We start from the raw sequence: 18,224 nt of genomic DNA on the forward strand, positions 1-18,224 counted from the left end.
GCCCCAGGGACCCCTGGGGGGCACAGGCTGGGGACGGGCTTGGTGCGGGGCGGCAGGACGGGTGGTCTCGGTCACCTCTCCCCGGAGTGGGGGTTCCTAGACCGTCCCGCCCGACGGGGTTTTCCCCGCTCCGCCCGGCTCCGTGCCCCCCCCAGGGGGCGAGGCTCGCCCGTCCGTCATTACAGAGCGCCCATCTGACTGGCTGCTCATTCAGGGGGGCGGGGACTCGGCCCTGGGACAGGCGGAGGGGCTGGGGGGGGTCAGAGCTTGTCCTGTCCCACAGCTCAGCCCCCCACACAGACTCCCCTCCGCCCCACAGCCTCCCGCTGCCCCACAGCCTGCAGACCCCGCCCCACGGTTCGGCCCCCGCCCGCGACAGCCGCGGGACTCCCCTGCAGCCGCCTAGGCGGGGCCCGGCTGGGCGGGGCGGGAATGGGCGGGGCCGGGGTATGCAGGGCGGGGCCGGGTTTAGCTGGGCGGAGCTACAATGTGCAGGGCGGGACCGGTTCTGATGGGCGGGGCTAAGATGGGCTGTGCCACGATGGGCGGAGCCGGTTGCTATGGGCGGGGTTGCGCGGGGCGGGGCTACGCGGGGCGGGGCCGGGCGGGGCGGGGCCGGGTCCCGCGGTCGCAGCCCCGGTGGCGGGTCCGGGCCGGGTCCGCCGCTGTTTCAGCACCTGGGACAGAGCCCAGCGGAGCGGTCGGACTGGGACTGAACTGGGACTGAACTGGGACTGAACTGGAATGGTCTGGGGCTGGAACTGGGACAGGGATTGAACTGGGACTAGGACTAGACTGGACTTGATTTGGACTAGGATTGAACTGGATGTGGGAGTGGAATGGACTACACTGAGATAGGGGCTGGGACTGGAACAGACTGGGACTGGGATTGGGACAGGGACTGGGACTGGGACTAGGACCAGAACTCAGACTGGAACAGGGATGTGCAGGGCTAGGATTGCAGTGGGTTTGATTTAGGACTGAGAGTGGGCTGGGACTGGGACTGAGACTAGGCCTGGACTGGAATTATGACTGGAACTGGGACTGAGACTGTACTGGGATGGGGACGGAACTGGGAGTAGAAGTGCAATGGAGCTGGTGAGGGGCTGGAGCACAAGTGTGATGGGGTGGCTGAGGGACCTGGGGGGTTCAGCTGGAGAATAGGAGCTGAGGGGAGACAGGGACACAAAGAAACGACCTCAAGTTGCACCAGGGGAGGTTGAGGTTGGATCTGGGAACAATTTCTTCCCCAAAGGGCTGTGGGGCATTGAACAGGCTGCCCAGGGCAGTGCTGGAGTCACCATCCCTGGAGGGCTGGACAGACGGACATGAGGTTCTCAGGACATGGGGCAGTGCTGGGGTGGGGGAACAGTTGGATTCAATGACCTTAAAGGTCTCTTTCAACCAAAATGATTCTGTGATTTTATGGATTGGACTGGGACTGGGACTGGGACTGGGACTGGGACTGGGACTGGGACTGGGACAGGTCTGGAACTGGGATGGGAACTGGACTAAAACTGGACTGAGACTAGAATTTAACTGGGACTTGAACTATGACTGGACCAGGACTGAGACTAGAACTGGGACAGAACTGGGACTAGGATTGAACTGAGAATGGGACTGGGACAAGTCTGGGACTGGAGTGGGACTGGGACTGGAGTGGGACTGGGACTGAAACCAAACTGGGACTGGATCTGAACTGGGACTGGGACTGGGACCAGCACGGGACCATCATCATGACTGGGTCTGAGATTGGACTGAGACTGGGATTGGGACCAGCACCATGATTGAGACCAGTACTAGGACTGGGACTGGAACTGGTAGCAGACCTGGGATCAGGACTTGCACCGACAGTGGGACGAGCAGTAGGACTGGGACTGCAACCAGGGCTGGGACTGGGACTGGAACTGGACCAGCACCAGAGCAGAGATACAGCACCAGGACTGGGACTGGCATTGGAACCAGGATTTGGACCGGGACTAGGAATGGGACCTGTAACAGGACTGAAACTGGGACCAGCACTGGGACTGGAACTGGACTGGGACCCAGCATCTGAATCCAGCACTGGGACTGGGACCATGACTGGAGTCATGATCATCACCAGGCCGAGACTGGGATCCAAGCCTGGGCTGGGACTGGGAGCAGCACTTGGACCAGAACTGGACTGGGACCCAGCACCTGAACCCAGCACTGGGACTGGGAGCAGCACTGGGAGCAGGCTGGTTACTGGGATCAGAAGCTGCGCTGAGACCAGGGCAGCATGGGGACTGGGATCAGAACTGGACTCAGCACTGGGACTAGGACTGGAACTGCGAACCAGCACCGGGACTGGAAGTGTGGCCCAGGACCAATACTGGGACCAGCACCAGGTGCCAGGTGCTGGGACCGCTGCGGGGGGGATCACTCGCAGGGGAATGAGGTGATGGGGGGTCTGGAGGCGCGATGTGAGGGGCACCTGGGGAGGGAGTTGGGCGGGATGCGAGGCGGGACGGGGGCACCGGAGGCCGGTAGGGGGGGCGGGGAGCTGGGGAGGCGGGGGCCGGGAGAGACCCGGGGCGGGGGGTCGGGCCGGCCGGTGCCTCCGGGCCGGGCGTGCCAGAGGGGCTCCTCCGGGCGCTCGCCCCCTCAGGCGTCCCCCCCCCACCCCGCGGCCATTGGCTGCGGCCGCGCTCGCCCCGCCCCGGGCCCGGCTGTCAACACGCAGCGCCCGCCGCGCCCGAACCGCCGGCTGAGCCCCGCCGAGCCGGGCCGAGCCCAGCCCAGCCCCGCTGAGCCGGGCCCAGCCGAGCCCCGCCGAGCCCGGCCGAGTCCCGCCGACCCCTGCCGGGCGGGGCGGGGGCGGGGGCTCCATCCCCCCCAGCCGCTCCTTGACTAAATAAGGCCGATGCTGCGCCCGCCGCGGCGCGCACCGAGCGGGTAGAGCGGGGGGGCATCGGCACCGGCATCCGCACCAGCATCCGCACCGGCACCCCACCGGCACCGCGCCGGTACCCGCACCCGCAGCGGGCGGGCGGGCTCCGGGCTCCAGCCCCGGCGGGCAGCGGGCACCGGGCAGCGAGCGGGGGAGGGCCCAGCCTTAACCCCTGCGCGCCCACCCCGCATCCCGCCGCCCCCGGGGCCGGGCTGCGCCGCGCCCCCCCCCGCCGGAGCCGCCCCGCCGGCGCCGTCCTTGGCTCAAGGGCAGCGGGACCCCCCGCGGCGCGGGGCCCCCCCCGGGCCCGGCGGAGCGCGGCGGCGCGGGCGGCGCTGCCCCATGGGCCCGGCAGCATGCCGGTGCGGCGGGGGCACGTCGCCCCCCAGAACACCTTCCTGGACACCATCATCCGCAAGTTCGAAGGGCAGAGTGAGTGGGGACAGCGCGGGGGGGTCACGGGGACCGGGGACAGCGCTGGTCGGGTGTGGGGGGAGGGGGGTGCATGTGGGGTGCTGTGACAAGCACAGCCGGGCAGTGCCACCACCTTCACCAGCCCCTGCGAGCCCCCGGCCCCAGGCAGTGGTGTTGAGGGGCCGTGGGGTGCCCCTGGTCCCCGTGGGGACTCGGGTGCCAGCAGTGATGGAGTCTCTGCTGCCAGCTCTGGCGCTGCGGCTGTTGTGGGCTGGATGGGGGTCCTGGCCACCCTGGGCCTGCAAGCCCCCTGCACCGGGCGCGGTGGGCACCAGCAGCGGGTGGGCAGGCAGCAGGTTTAACGGGGAGACACTGTTCTCCCTGTGACGGGGGGCCCATGGCGCCTTTCTGGGGTCATGCCCAGAGCATCCTCAGCGGGGACGAGAGTGACACAGGGGCAATGCCACCCCATGGGGCTGAGCTGTGGGGCGTCACCATGCCAGGGGACAGGCCATATGCCTAGGCTGCCCTGACCACATTGTCCCTTGGGGAGGGCTGGCTTGGCATGTGGCACTGATCCCCGGGGTCCCTGTGGTGGTGGTGGGGTCCCTGTGGTGGCGGTGGGGTCCCTGTGGTGATGGTGGTGGTAGGGTCCCTGTGGTGATGGTGGTGGTGCTGGCAGCTTGGAGGGTTCCCTGGGGAGCAAGTGGGGCGGCTTGGAGGGTGTTTGGTCACTGAGAGCCCAGAGCTGTTGGTGGATGGATGGAGGGATGGATGGATGGACAGACGGACAGATGGATGGATGGAGCGAAGCCTCGCTGTGGGGTGCTGGGCAGGGGGAGCGCAGGGCTGACCCTCCCCTCTCCGCCAGGCCGCAAGTTCATCATCGCCAACGCGCGCGTGGAGAACTGCGCCGTGATCTACTGCAACGACGGGTTCTGCCAGCTGTGCGGGTACTCGCGGGCGGAGGTGATGCAGAAGCCCAGCACCTGCGACTTCCTCCACGGGCCCCGCACCCAGCGCGGCGCTGCCGCCCAGATCGCCCAGGCGCTGCTGGGCGCCGAGGAGCGCAAGGTGGAGATCTGCTTCTACCGCAAGGACGGTAGGGACCCGCTGCCGCGGTCGCCGGAGATTGACGGTTATTTGCACGGGGGTGAAGGCGGCCGTCCATCACGGGCACGCAGACCCCGGAGTTAACGGCTGCGCTGTGCCCATCCATCAGCTGTGCCAGGCCCCACCGCACTGTGGGTGGTGCGTGGTGCCGGCATGGACAGGAGCCTGGCACCAGTGGCTGGTGCCCATGTGCCGAGAGGCAGTGCCGGGGCAGCAGGTCTGGCCCTGGTGATGGGGGGTTTGTCCTGCCCCACTGGCACCACCGCGGGCCTGCAGCCATCCCCAGCTGCTGCGGTGGTGCTGGGGTGCTGGAAAGCCACGTGCCGTGGTGCTGGGGCTGTGGGGCGGGAGCAGTGTGCAGCATTGCAGTATGGGGGGTGATGTGGGGCGTGGGGGCACCGCGCTGCCCCAAAGGAAGACCTGGGTGGGCTCCTGCCCTGCCGGCACCGCTCAGCCTGCTCTGTCCCATGGGTCCGGCTGCCCCATGGCTCCCCCACGGCTGGGCAGGATGTGACCAGCCCCACAGTGAGCTGATGGGGCCACAGGGCTCGAGCCCGTGTCAGACGTCGCGGTGCCACCATCCTGGCAGGGGTGTGTGTGGGGGGCACCGAGGCCGTGCTGCCCCGCTGCCTTGCTCCAGCACTGCTGCTCTGGGGGTCCCTGTGCCAGGAGGCAGGTGCTGGGCCCCACGGTTCCCGGGAGGCTGGCACTGGCAGCCCCGTGTCAGTAGTGCCGGGGCTGCCCCACACCACGGCCCCACCGGTGCCTGCGCCAGGTGTCCCGGCTCTCGCGGCAGCTGTCTCCGGCTCTCGGCACCCGGCCTCGGTTCCGGCGCGTGGAGTAAACAAAGCTGGTTCCCAGCTGCCGACTCAGCGCCGGCTCTGCCGGCAGCCGCCACGTGGAGCCACGGCTTCGGTCCCCAGTGCCACCCGGGCTCTGGGGCATGGGGTGCCGGGCGCCTGGCTGGGGGGAGCGTGGGGGAGTCCCTGCCTGGCCCCGTCCTGGCGCAGCAGCACTGGCTCCACGGTGCTGCCCAGGCACTGCGGTGCCTGGCACAGCCAGGCTGCAGCAGCATGCGGCGCATCTGGTGCTGGTGGCCTTTGGACCCGTGCGTGCGCCCGGGGCTGGCAGGGCACAGGCGGCACGTGGCTGCTCCTTCCCGGCAGCGTGGGCAGCGCTCGGTGAGCCCTCGTTAGGGCTGCGCTAATTGCCCGGCCTGCCACTCACCGCCTGGCGTGTGCCAGCAACCGGGGACGGGGCTCAGCTCCTGCCCCGGCCCTTCCTGGGATCCCGTGGGGGATTTGGGGGTCCCGGGCCTGGCTCTGCCCCCATTGCCTGGGCTGGCCGGGGGGGCAGCTCCGTGCTGGTGCCCCCGGCTGTGTGGGGCTGGTGCTTCCCCTGCCCGTGGGGCAGGGGCACCCGGGGCCGTGGCAGCGGGGGCCGGGGGGGGCCAGTGCTGCCCAGCCCGGCCCCGGGGAGGGCGGTGATTCCGATGGGATATTTATAGGCGGCAGCAGCGGGTGCGTGTGGGGGCCGAGACGTCCCGGGGCGGGGGGGCCCGAGGGGGGCTCTATGGGGACCCGCTGCCCTCGGCCGTGGGGCAGGGCTGTGTGGGGCAGGGCCGTATGAGGAGGGGCAGTGTTGGAGCCAGCGGGAACCCCCAGGGGATGTCCTGTACCCCCAGATCCGCCCGCTGGCCGGGGGACTGTCGCGGGCGCTGCCGGGGCTGCAGCGGTGCCCCCTCAGGGTGTCCCTTCAGGGTGTCCCCTGTCCCCTCGGGCACAGCTCTGCATGCAAAGGGCTGGTGTCCCCTGAGACCGCGGGGCCGACACGGGGGGGGGTCCACCTGCGCTGCAGGAGCGGGCGAGGGGTTCTGGGGAGGAGATGTGCTGGGGGCGTGCTGAGGGTGCCGAGGGACCCCGAGCACCCGGACCCCCAGCCGCTGTGGGGCGGGGACCCTCCTGCTCCCACCGCGTCCCCCATCGCTCGTCCCGTCGGTGCTGAACCCCGCTCCCCCACCTCGGCTGCCCCCCAGACCGGGGGAGCGGTGCCGGCGGTGCCGAGCCGGGCCGGGCCGAGCCGTGCCGAGCCGAGCCGTGCCGGGCCGGGCCTGGCCGAGCCGAGCCGAGCCGAGCCGAGCCGAGCCGAGCCGGGCCCCGCCGCGCCGCCAGCCGCTGCTGCAGCCATTAGTTTTCGCGACGTTGTTTACCCAGCGCTGGCGCTGCCGGGGACGCCGGAAGGTCGCGGCAGCCGCGGGGGAGCCGCGTCCCGCAGGGGTGGCCTTGGGCTGCAGCGCGGCTGGGGCGGGGGTGGCCCCAGACTCCCCGTGGCCTTTGGGGTCACCCGGGGCTGCAGCAGCCGGTGCGAAGTCGCCGGATCGGGCCCCCAGCACATCGCGGTGCGGCCCCCCCCGTGCCGCAGGGACCCCCCCGCCCGAGCCGGCCACGCCGCTGGCAGCTCCGCGGGCCGGGGGGGCCGGCGAGGGGCATCGGGACATCGGGTCCCGCCGGCGCTGCCGGGCCAAGGTCGCGCCCTCGCTGCGGCTGCCAGCGCCGCACGGGGTGTCCCCGGGCGGGGGGGCCTGCGGGGACCCCACACGGCGCTGGACGGGGATCCCCGGGGTGTGCGGGGGGAGCGGTGACGTGCCGGGGGTGCCTGTGCCCGCCTGGGGTCACAGCACTGGAGTGGGGGGCTGTGCAAAGGGGAGGGGGGGCGGGGGGCTGAGCTGGGCTGTGGGGAGCCCGGTGCGGTGCAGAGGGTGCGGGACGGGGTGCGCGAGGTGGGGTGCACGGTGCGGAGGAGGGTGCGGGGGTGCAGGTGGGGTGCACAGTGTGGGAGTGCGTGGTGCAGGTGTGGTGCAGGGTGATGGGGTGCAGGGTGCTGGCGTGCAGGGTGCTGGGGTTCAGGGTGCTGGGGTGCAGAGTTTGGGGGTGCAGGTGGGGTGTTCGGGGGGTGGGGCGCCTCCCGCGCTGCTGCCCCCTGGCGGTCGCGGGGAGCAGTGCAGCCCCGAGCGAAGCTGGGCGCGGGGGGGCGGGGATGGGATGTGTGGGTGCATTTGGGGTGATGGGGTTGTGTGGATTTGGGGTGCGGGGGTGGGTGTGGGGGGTGAATTTGGGGTGCAGGGAGCAGCCGCCCGCCGACCCCGTGCAGCCCCCCCACCCCTCCCTCTCTGTCCCGCAACGGGGGGCACATTCGGTCCCTGTCACTCGTGGCCGAGATCCTCGAGTCCGGGGGCGTTGTGGGGGGTGCAGGAGCCTCCAGTGCTGCTGGGGAAGTGGGGGACAACCGGTTCGTACAGCCTCTGGCGCGGGGCCTGTCCCGGCTGGGCAGGGAACGGGGGGGGGCGCACGGCCAGAGGTGGGGGATGCTGTGGGGGGCAGGAGGATGCTGGGAGGGGTTGGGGGTGCAGGGGGTTGCTGTGGGGCAGAGGATGCTGAGGGGGCAGGGGGCTCAGCGCAGCCCCTGCCTCTCCCCTGGCCACGCACTGGACACCCGGCAGGTCCGGTGTTTGGGTGCCCCCAGCCCTTCACCCCACCAGGGCATCCCCTTAAAGGCTCCCGCCCCCAGAGCCCCGCACCCCGTTTCCCCACGGAGGGGGGTGGCCGGGGCCGGGACTGGCCGGCGGCCGCGGGGGCCGGCTCGGGACCCCGTGGCGTGGCCTGGCGTGGCGTGGCCGTCCCGCAGCGCCGGCGGCCGCTGCCCGCAGCCATATTTAGGCATAAAGCCGGCACAGCGGCGGCGGTGCCAAGGGCCGCAGCCCCTGAGCTCAGCGGTGGGCGCGGGGGGTGGCCGGGGGGGGCCACGCGCCGGGAGGGTCCTCGCTGCGACCCTGGGTGGCCGAGCCCACGGCTGGGCCAGGGTCCCCGCCCCCCGCGCCCCCCCAGCCCGCGTGGGGCTGGGGTCTGGCGCCTGCAGCTCCGGGGGGGTGCGCGGGGTGGGGGCCGTGGGACCCGGCCCCGCGGCAGCGAGGTGAGGTGCGTGTGCCCGGCGCGGGGGTCCCGCCGCAGCCCCCGCCCCACGCCGCGGGACGGGGCAGCCGTGGGCGGGGGGGCCGGCGCGTGTCCCGGCGTCCCGGGGCGGGCGGGGGGATTAGGCTTCCCCGGGGGAGCCGGGTGCCGGGTGGGCGAGGATGAAGCAAAGCTGCCGGTGCGTGGGCGGCCATGTGGCCGTGCCGCTAATCCCCCCGCGGTGGGCGGCCCGGGGGGGACCCCGCTGCAGCCCGTGCGGTGCCGAGCCGCTCCGCACGCCGCCTGCGCCGCTGGCCCCCTGCCCACAGCCCCACGTGCGGGTCGGGATTCCCCGTGCGGGGCCGGGGCCGGTGCCGGTGCCAGCTGGCGCCGCCGGGCCGGGCTCCCCGGCACAGGCTGCCGGGCCCGCCGCCAGCGGGGGGGACGCCGTGCGGGGGCCGCGGTCGGGGGAGCCCGGGGGGATGAGGCAGCACCCCGGCGTCACGCGCCTGTGTCCCCCCCGCATTCCGCGTCCTACTGCAGCGGAGCGGGTGCAGGAGGGGCCGGGGATGCTGCGGGGTGGGGGCTGCGCCGGCCCCCCCAGCAGCCCCCGCGGCGAGGGCCGCCGGCTCCGGGCAGCCCTGCGGCTGCGTGCTGGGGGTGCGGGGTGCTGCCCCGTCCCCCGCAGATGAGGTTACCCCAGGTTGCCCCCGCGCCCCCCCGGGCTGCCGCCACCCCCCGGCCAGCTGAGCTCCCAGCTGCGGCAGCAGGATTAACACTGCAGCTGTTAACGAGGCTGAGCGGCTTAAGCCCGGCCCGCATGCCGACTGCCCACGGTGCTGCCCCCGCACTACCCCGCAGCCCCCCGCCCGCCCCGCATAAGCCCTGTGGTGTTTTGGGGGACGCTGGGGAAACGGGGCCCTTCCCAGCCTCTCGTGCCTCGGTTTCCCACATGGTGCAGGTGCAGTGGGGCTGGCACTCTGCTGAGTCAGCAGGTTCTTGCCCCACAGGAGCAGGGGGTATTGGGGTGCCCAGCAGGGGAAGGGGGCTGTGCTGCCCCAGTGATGAACCCCCCCGCCCTGCAGGCAGCTGCTTTCTGTGCCTGGTGGACGTGGTGCCGGTGAAGAATGAGGATGGGGCCGTCATCATGTTCATCCTGAACTTCGAGGTGGTGATGGAGACGGAGCGCCCGGGCTCCCCCGACAAGGACACCAACCACTGGGTCACCCCCGCCAACTGGTTCCCCGCAGGTAGGGCCGGCGCCGTGGCGTGGGGGGGAGCCTTGTGCCAGCACCGCAGCGCTGAGTGCAGCACTGGGTTCCCGCAGGTGCCCTGCCAAAAGCACGGCACGTGGCGAGGGCAGAGGGTGCTGCGGGCACCGACACCAGCCCTGTCCCTCCCTCCGGCCAGGGCGCAGCAAGTCCTTCCGCCTGAAGCTGCCGGCGCTGCTGGCGCTGGCAGGCAGCAAGCAGTCGCTGCCGCAGGAGCCGCCCGACGCCGTGGTGGTGGACTTCTCCAAGCAGAGCAGCGAGTCGGGCCCCGAGGACGCCACGTCGTCGCTGGAGCCCAGCTGCCCGGGGGGCACCCAGCCCGAGGACCAGGCGGCACTGATGGGGGACGGTGCCCCCGAGCCGCCTGTCACCCACTCGTCGCCGCGCGCCGACCGCCTGGCGCTGCATGCCGCCTTCTCCAACTGCAGCCTGGCGCGCAGCCGCTCGCGAGAGAGCCTGCACAGCGTGCGCCGCGCCTCCTCCGTCGACGACATTGAGACCATGAAGGGCGAGGGTGACAAGCGCTGCCACAACCGCCACGCCAGCACTGGCGCCAGCATGCACCGCGGCTCCAGCACCGGTACGGCACCGCCGGCACAAGCGGCGTCTCGCCTCGGCATAGCGGGCAGCCGTGGGGCGAAGTCATTAGCGCTGGCAGCTCGTTAGGGCCAGGGCCGCTGGCGGCTCAGCAGTGGCTCTGGCAGGGGCTGCGGTGACACCCATCACTGTCAGGCTCCTCATCGCTGTAATGGCCCACGCTGCCAGTGGCTCTGGCGCCTGGTGGGGCCCCCCCTTGCCTGGTGTGGGGTGGGCTGGGGCAGCCCTGAGCCCCCTGCATAGCATCAAGCCCCCCACATGGTAACGAGCCCCTCCTGCCCCAGTTTGGCCGGCTTACTGGTGTGCACCCCCTGTGCAGCCACACAACATGGGTCTGAGGTCTCACTCCCCCCCATCCCGCAGCCCCCAATCCCCTTGGCAGCGCTGGGGCAGGCAGCAATTACCTCGTTAACCCCCGATCCCATTAAGCTCATTAGAGAAGGGGGAAATAATGGCATTAAGGTAACTGATAGCAAGCTGTTGGGTTGTGGTCCTACAGCACCCAGCTGGGGGGGCCCCCCCACCCCGGGACTCCCCTCGCCCACCCTGGGACCCCCACCCTCAGGGACAGTGGTGCCATGGCCCCCCATGGTGACAGTCCCCCCACCCAGGGGCCATGAACAACGTGCGGAATGCGCTGCTGAACTCCACCTCTGACTCGGACCTGATGCGCTACCGGGCCATCAGCAAGATCCCCCAGATCACCCTCAACTTCGTGGACTTCAAGGCAGACGCCTTCCTGGCCGCCCCGCCTGGGGAGAAGGAGATCATCGCCCCCACCAAGCTGAAGGATCGCACCCACAACGTCACCGAGAAGGTCACCCAGGTGAGCCCGCGGGCGCCCGCTGTGCCGATGGAGGTGTCCGGGAAGTGCCGGAGGTGACTGGGTGGTGCCAGAGCATGGCCAGAGCCCAGAGGATGCTCTGCACAGCAGCTGCTGGCCAGAGCTCGCAGGGAGGTTTTTGAGTGTGCAGGATGATGCTGGAGCATGTAGGATGATGCTGGAGCATGCAGGATAATGCTGGAGCATGCAGAGAGGTCCTGGAGCTCGCAGGACAACTCTGGAGCATACGGGATGGTGCTGTAGTTTGCAGGAAGGTGCTGGAGCTCTTGGCATTGTGCTGAAGCTCCCAGGATGGTTCCAGAGCTTGCAGGGTGGTGCTGGAGCATTCAAGGAGGTGCTGGAGCTCACAGGATGGTGCTGGAGCTCGCAGGATGGTTCCAGAGCTCCCGTGATGGTGCTGGATTGTGCAGGATGCTGGAGCTCGCAGTGCGATGCTGGAGCGTGCAGGATGCTGGAGGTCGCAGGGAGGGGCTGTGAGGTGCTGGGGGCTGCAGGAGAGAGCTGAGGGCCCAGCTGGGTCCCCTGCCCAGGGGGACACCGGGACAGTGCGAGGTGCGTGCTGGCGCTGGCCATGTAGGTGGCTGTTGTCCCCACCCTCTGGCATTGGGAATGTCCCCATCACCCCCTCGGGGGGATTGGCCGGGGTGCCCTGGCCGCGGTGCCCCCTGTGCCGGGTGCGGGGATGGTGCATGGCGGGGTGGCATGCGGCTGGGATGGACCCCGCACGGCACATGGGGTTCCTGGGGGAGCTCGAGCAGGTGACCCCAGGGCAGGGACATCCCTCGGCCCCGGCTCCGTCCCAGCGTGTGCAGCTGCCCTGTGCCGCCAGCTCGCCGTGCCGGGGGGCCAGCGGTGCCGGTTAATCCTTGGCACATTGTGTAACCACCATCTGGCTGCGACGGCTCCTGCTTAATTACACCCTGATTCTGGCTCCCGCTAATGAACTAAAAGCTGCCAGGGGCCAGTGGGTCCCTGGGACCCCTGTCCATCCCCACCAGGAGGGCTGCCCTGGGGACAAGTCAGGGAGGATGGGGAGAGGGTGTCCCTTGTCCCCAAGCTCCCCGGGCAGCCCTGCGCCGTCACTTCTCCGCAGGGACACCGGCAGCTGGCGGGGGACGGAGCTGCCCGGGTGCATCTGCCTGCGCTCCTGGTCCCCGGGCACCCCGCCTCCCCTGCCCTCCCCCGGCATCTGCTCACACACATGAGGGGGCGCCCGTGTGGGACCGCCCACTCCCACGGGAACCCCCAGCTCTGCTGCTGGGTGGGCACCTGGCCCCGCGGCTCCCGCCGGCTGCCAGAGCAGCCACAGGACCCTGTGTGGGGTGGGGGACCCCACTATGGGGTGTGGGGCCTGGCGCTGAGGGCACCGGGCTGGGCTTCCCCCACGGCCCCCTCCCCACCCCTTGCGTGATGCCGCCGGCCTTCCCTGCTCCTCTTCAGCACTAACGAGCTCGGCATCCTGATTGCCTTCGCCGTGTGATTAATTCCCATGCTGTGGTGGCTGCCGCTGTGCGGGCAGCTGCCGGCGCTCAGCCACGGTCATTGCTCCTGCCTGTGGCCAGCAGCACCGGGCTGTGCCCGGCGGACGGGGACGATGCCACCCTTGCCGGGGCCGGCTCTGCCCCACGGCGCTGGGATGGGGGGCTTGGCAATGCCATGGCCACGCTGGGTGCCCAGGAGTGGAAACGGCCACCACCTCCACGGTACGGAATGAGGGTCCTGCTGAGGCACCCTGACTGAACCAGGGCTGGGATGGCGATGCCGGATGCCAACACGGTGCACCCAGTGCCAGTGTGGTGCACCAATGCCAGTGTGGTGCGGGGAGTGAGCAGGTGCACACAGCCGTGGTGTGACCCTGGGATGTCACCGCGCTTAGGACCCTACAGCGGGTCGTGGGGCAGCCCCAGTTCAGGTACAGTGAGCCGGGGGGCCCGTGGCACTGGGGGGCCAAGGCTTCCAGACAGTGTCACTGTGAATCATCCGCAGTGACGGCAGCCAAAGGAGCCCATGTGCCGCCCGCTCCTGCGGCTCCAGTCAAGGTCACTGTGCTCCGGGGCTGCCAGCCGGCCCTGCTCACCGCACTGCTCCGGCCACGGCCATGGGGACAGGGACTGGGACAGGGACTGGGACAGGGACTGGGACAGGGACTGGCACTGCCAGGGCCATGGCTGGTGCTGGGCGATGCGGTGGGGCAGCGTGAGGCCCTGGGCCGTGCAGGGATGGATGCTGCAGCATCCCAGCGGCCAGCAGCAGGCCCGGGGCCCCAGCCTGGCCCGGCAGGGACTCCTGCCCGTGGTGGGATGGGACGGTGCTGGGGCTCGGCGCTGCCAGCACCGCGCTGACTGTGACCGACCCTGCCGGGGGCTGCTGTGGCACGGTGTGGTGGCAGAGCATGTGCTCCTGCCCACCATGCGTGCAGTGGGGGCTGGGGGTGCTGAGCTGGGCCCCTCTGCTGGTGGGTGCCCCGTGGGGATGGGGGTGTCACTGGGAGCTGCTGTGGGACAGGGAACGCCAATGGGTGGGAGTGAGGGTGGGGGACGGGAGGAAGCCCCCACTTGACTGAGCAGGTCCCGCTGAGCCCTGGCTCTGCTGTCGCCCTTTGGGGGAGGACAGTGCACCCCGGGGTCACCCCGCAGGGACGGGCAGGGGGTGCGGGCAGGCGCAGGGGGGTCTCGCTGCCAGGGCTGGGTGGCAGCCAGGGACAGCGGGAGCTGGCAGGGCCGTGAGTCAGCCCGCGGCCGCTGCGCTGGCCAAGGAGCCTCCGCGGCCACCTTGTTCCCATCACTGTTCCCATCACTGTCTCCATCACTGTCCCCATCCCAGTCCTGCAGCAGACAGGGCTGTGCGACCTCTCGTCGGGGCAGCTCAGGGGTCCCTTGGGAACGGGGGCTGCAGGCAACGCTGCCAGGCTCGGGGCGGGGGGGGGCTGGCAGCTCAGACACCGGGCGCGGGGGTCCCCAGGGAGTGGGGCGCCCCGCCCCCCCGTGCCTCAGTTTCCCCACGGGGGGTGTTCCCGGTCCCTCCCCGCGGCGTGACGGCCCCGCGGGGAGTGGCGGAGGCTGGAGCCGGGCGGGGACCGGACCGGCGGGGGCGGGCGGCGGCGGGGGGGGCTCGGGGGGGCGCCCGCCCCGCTCCATCTGCCGCCAGCTCGGGGCCGCGCCGGGCCGGGCTGGGCTGGGCTCGGCGGGATGGGGGGCGGCGGGGGGGCGTCCCGGGGCTCCCCCCGCTAAGCGCGATCATGGCCCCGGCGCGGCGCGACAGCGGCGACCGCCCCGACGGGGACCGCAAGAGCGGCCGCGTCCGCCGCGCCGTCCGCATCTCCAGCCTGGTGGCCCAGGAGGTACCGAGGGAGACGCGGGACGGGGGGGGCTGGGGGCGCGGAGGGGCCGGGAGGGTCCTGCGGTGCGGGGGCGGCTGGGGGTCCCTCCCGCCGTGCCCGCCCCGACGGCACCGGCTGCCCCGGGCTGCGCCGCCCCAGAGCCCCCCGAGCCCCGGAGACGCCTCCGGCCCGGCGGGAGCGACCGGCTGTGCCTCCCCGAAGGGACCCGGTTCCCGGGGCTCGTCCCGCCGCGGGTGGACGTGGGGTCCCGGCGCCGTTCCAACGCTGGGCTGGAGCCCCCCCGGGCAGCGCGGCCGAAGGGATGAGCCGGGATGGGCGAGGAGAGCGGGGGGCGGCGGGGTCGGGACAGGTGGCGGAGGGGCTGAACATCCCCGCGGCTGCGGCTGGAGGCGCCAGGAGCCGGGAACCGCCGCATGGGCTGGGCTACCGCCAAACGCGGGGGGGCCGGGGTGTGGGGATCACCCACCCACGGCCACCCACCACCCCCCGGGCACCTGCCACCCGCCCGGTGCCACGGCCGGGCTCGCAGTGCGCGCGGCGCTGCTACGGTGGCTGTGGCGTAGTTGTGGCCGTGGCAAGGGGTGCCACACGGCCGCTTGGTGAGGTGCTGTGGACGGGGGATGTCAGGAAGCTGTGGTGGCTGCCGTGTCCCCACAGCGTGGTCCCCATGCCTGTCCCATCGACGGGTGGCCTGCGGCAAGGTGGTGTGGCTGTGGCAGCCGGGCTGTGGCGCGGTGTGGGTCAGCGCAGGGGCTGCTCGGTGGCTGCGTCAGCAGGTGGGGGTCGGGTGTTGGGGCGGGCGCGCCGCCCCACGGGGACGTCACCCCGTGACGGGGCTTGTCACCCCACCCTGCCACCGCCACCGCGGGGTGCCGGTGCTGCCGCCGTGCTGCCGGCAGTGGGGTGTCTGCATCGCCCGGGGTGCCCACCGTCCCCGCTGCCCATGTCTGGGGGTGCCGAGGGAGCCGCACCGCTGCCGCAGCTCAATGCTGTGAGTACCGGCCACCGCCACCGAAGTGGGGACAATGGGGTGTTGGGGTGTCCCCACTGCCGCAGAGCATGCCCTGCGCGCTGCCAGGGTGAACGGGTGTCTGTGTGTCCGGCTGTGCCGATGGTCCGTGCCTGCCATGGTGGAGAGTGCGTTGGGTGACACGGACACCGACACCTGTGAGGGTGACAGGGTGTCATGGCTGGTATTGGGCACCCGCGCTCGTGGTGGCTGCTGCAGCCATGGGGCGCCCCGGCCCCGCAGGTGTTGGTCCTGCTTTGGGTGTCCCTCGGGGTGCCGAGTCCCCATTGGTGCTGCTGTGGGTGCTGCCGGCATGGGGCAGCTCTGCTGAGTTTGGTACCGCGGGTGCCGGGGTCAGCGCACGATAGGTGTCAGTGTCCTGGTGTTGAGTGTCCGGAAGGTGCTGGAAACCTGCTGGTGGGGGGGCCTGGGCGGTATTGGGTGTCTGCCGGTGTCGGTACTGGTGTGCCGTACCTGGATGGGTGTTGGGCACCTGCAGGCGCTGGGTGCTGGTATTGGTCCTGGTTTGGGGTACAGGGTGCTGGGTCCTGGCTCAGTGCGGGGTGGGGGGTCCGTGGGTTTCTGGGGTGGGGGTGTCTGCGCTCAGGGGTGCTGCTGTGTCAGCACCCATGTGGTCTTGGTGCCGGACAGTTTTGCCATGGTGCGCGGTGTCACCACAAGCGCTGATGTCAGCACAGGCGCTGCGGGCAGGGGCTGCCGGTGCGGGCGTGTTGGGGTGGCAGGGGTGCCCCGGCCGCGGGTCGGGGTATTTGCGGCAGCGAGGGGGCCGTGCCCCGTGGGCGCGGGTGTCTGGGTCACGGCAGGTGCCGCGCTGGGTGTCTCCGGGTGTGCGGGCTGGGTGTCGGGTGCCAGTGTCACAGCAGGTGTCGGCGTACGTGTCACCGCGAGCGCGAGGTGCCGCGTGCCTGCGTCAGGGCGGTGTACGTGTCACCGAGCATCGGCACCGCCGATATCTGTGTCACGGTGACTGATAGGTGTTGTGTCACTGCGAGCGGTCCCGCTGCCTGCCGGCGTCACTGGCGTGGCACCGTGCCCGGCCAGGCCGGCGTGGCCAGGATGTCACCGCGTGCCAGCCCCGGTGTGGGCGCACGCTCTGGGCTGAGGGTCTGTGGGGCACCGGGCACGCATGTGGAGAGTCTCTGACCCCTCACCACACTGTCCCTCAGCCTCGTGTGGCACTGGGGGAGCTGGGGACTGTCCCCAGGGCTGGGTGGCACAGGGGAGCTGGGGACTGTCCCCAGGGCTGGGTGCCACAGAGTGGCAGGGGGATGTCCCCAGGGCTGGGTGGCACAGGGGAGCTGGGGACTGTCCCCTGCGGCGGTGCAGAAGTGGGGGGTGTCCCGGGTGCAGCCCCCCAGATGCAGCACTGGGGTGTCCCTGGGCCGGCCCAGCTGTGTGACACCAGGGACAGGGCTGCAGGAGCGCACCGGCTGCCGCTGTCCCCCTGGCTGTGGGGAGATGGGGGTACCGGGGATGCCGGAGCTGGGCCAGGGTGGCCAGTGATGGGGGACAGGGAGGGTGACAGGACAGGGGTCGCTCCGGACTGGGGGGGGCACAGAGCTGGGGGTCCCTGGGGGGCAGTGTGCGGCGCTGCTGGGCCGGGGGCTGCTGCCCGCGCTGCCCGCGCCCGGCCCCGCTGCAGGCAGGGATTTGTCCCAATTTGGCGCGGCAGCTGGGTTAATTTTAGAGGCAGGAGCCGGGTGGTTGCTGGAGCCGCCCCCCCAGCGCTCCCCCCGCTGCCCCCCCTGCCCCGGCTAAAAATGGAGCCGGGCGGACAGAGCCGCAGCTTAAAGGGGCAGCGGGGACGGGGCCGCGTGGGCACCCGGGGTGGGGGGGAGTGGCCGGGGCTCCCGTGAACCCCCCACTGTGTGGGGCACTGCAGCTGGGGGGCTCTGCCTGCGGTACCTGTGCCCCCCCACACCCTGTGTGTCCCCACGGGGCTGTGACCCCCCGTGCCCCCCATCAGTGTGACCCCAGATGACCCTGCAGTGGTGTGACCCCGTGTGGCCTTGTGGCACCTGTCACCCCTGCCCGGGGTGGCTTGTTTGGGACACACGGGGGTGCTCAGGGCGCAGCCACGGGGGTCAGGGCACTGTTTCGGTGCTGCTGGGACCCCCCGCTGCACGTGCCACACGCGTGGCCTCGTCCCTTCCCGTCACGCGCTGCGTGGGGACATGGGCGCCAGCAGGAAACCCCTGCGCGTGGGTGGCAGCGGGTGAGTCAGGGCTGATGGGAACCGCGGCGTGTCCCTGGCGCTGTCAACGTGTGACATACATTATATATATATAAAATATACCCTCAGCACTGCACCGCTTCCCCAGGCCCTGCTCCGGGCACCACATGGAGCCCACCAGGCCGCCCAGGCAGGTGGCACTTGGGGACAAGGGGTGACAAGAGCCACGTGTCCCCACCCCCCAGGACATCCCCTGCTCCCTGTGTCCCAATGTGGGGGTGGTGACACTGGAGGGGACGTTTTGGCTGGGCCAGCAAGATGGGAGCAGCGCTCCCTGGGCTGTGAGCACCGCGCAGGTGTGTGAGCGCTCGCGGTGTGTTCATGGCGTGACCACAGTGTGATCGTGGCGTGACCGCGGTGTGCTCATGGTGTGACCGCGGTGTGCTCATGGCGTGACCGCAGTGTGCTCAACCTGTGCTCATGGCGTGTGCAACGTGTGTTCACGGTGTGATTGTGGTGTGCTCGTAGTGTGTTCACAGTGAGCTCACGGTGTGTTCATGGCGTGATCGTGGTGTGTTCAACGT

General features: G+C 71.1%; 1 protein-coding gene across 6 annotated transcripts in view; it reads left to right on the forward strand.

Moving 5' to 3' along the window:
• The first annotated feature begins 636 nt into the window (after nt 1-636).
• Nucleotides 637-18,224, forward strand: part of KCNH2 (potassium voltage-gated channel subfamily H member 2) — a 30,088-nt gene continuing 12,500 nt past the window's right edge. Inside the window, exons 1-5 of one of the 6 annotated variants that reach the window (XM_065054895.1) lie at nt 637-2,419; nt 4,197-4,399; nt 9,471-9,635; nt 9,796-10,236; nt 10,865-11,079. In XM_065054895.1, coding sequence (XP_064910967.1) covers nt 1,986-2,419; nt 4,197-4,399; nt 9,471-9,635; nt 9,796-10,236; nt 10,865-11,079 — 1,458 coding nt within the window. In that variant the 5' untranslated portion in view covers nt 637-1,985. Of the gene's footprint in view, nt 2,420-2,667; nt 3,344-4,196; nt 4,428-8,269; nt 8,413-9,470; nt 9,636-9,795; nt 10,237-10,864; nt 11,080-14,585; nt 15,429-18,224 lie in introns of those variants that run through there. The other 5 variants (XM_065054893.1, XM_065054899.1, XM_065054896.1 and 2 more) reach the window with 5 other exon arrangements.

This window comes from Columba livia, chromosome 2 (assembly GCF_036013475.1).
Source record: "Columba livia isolate bColLiv1 breed racing homer chromosome 2, bColLiv1.pat.W.v2, whole genome shotgun sequence".
Taxonomy (NCBI): Eukaryota; Metazoa; Chordata; class Aves; order Columbiformes; family Columbidae; genus Columba; species Columba livia.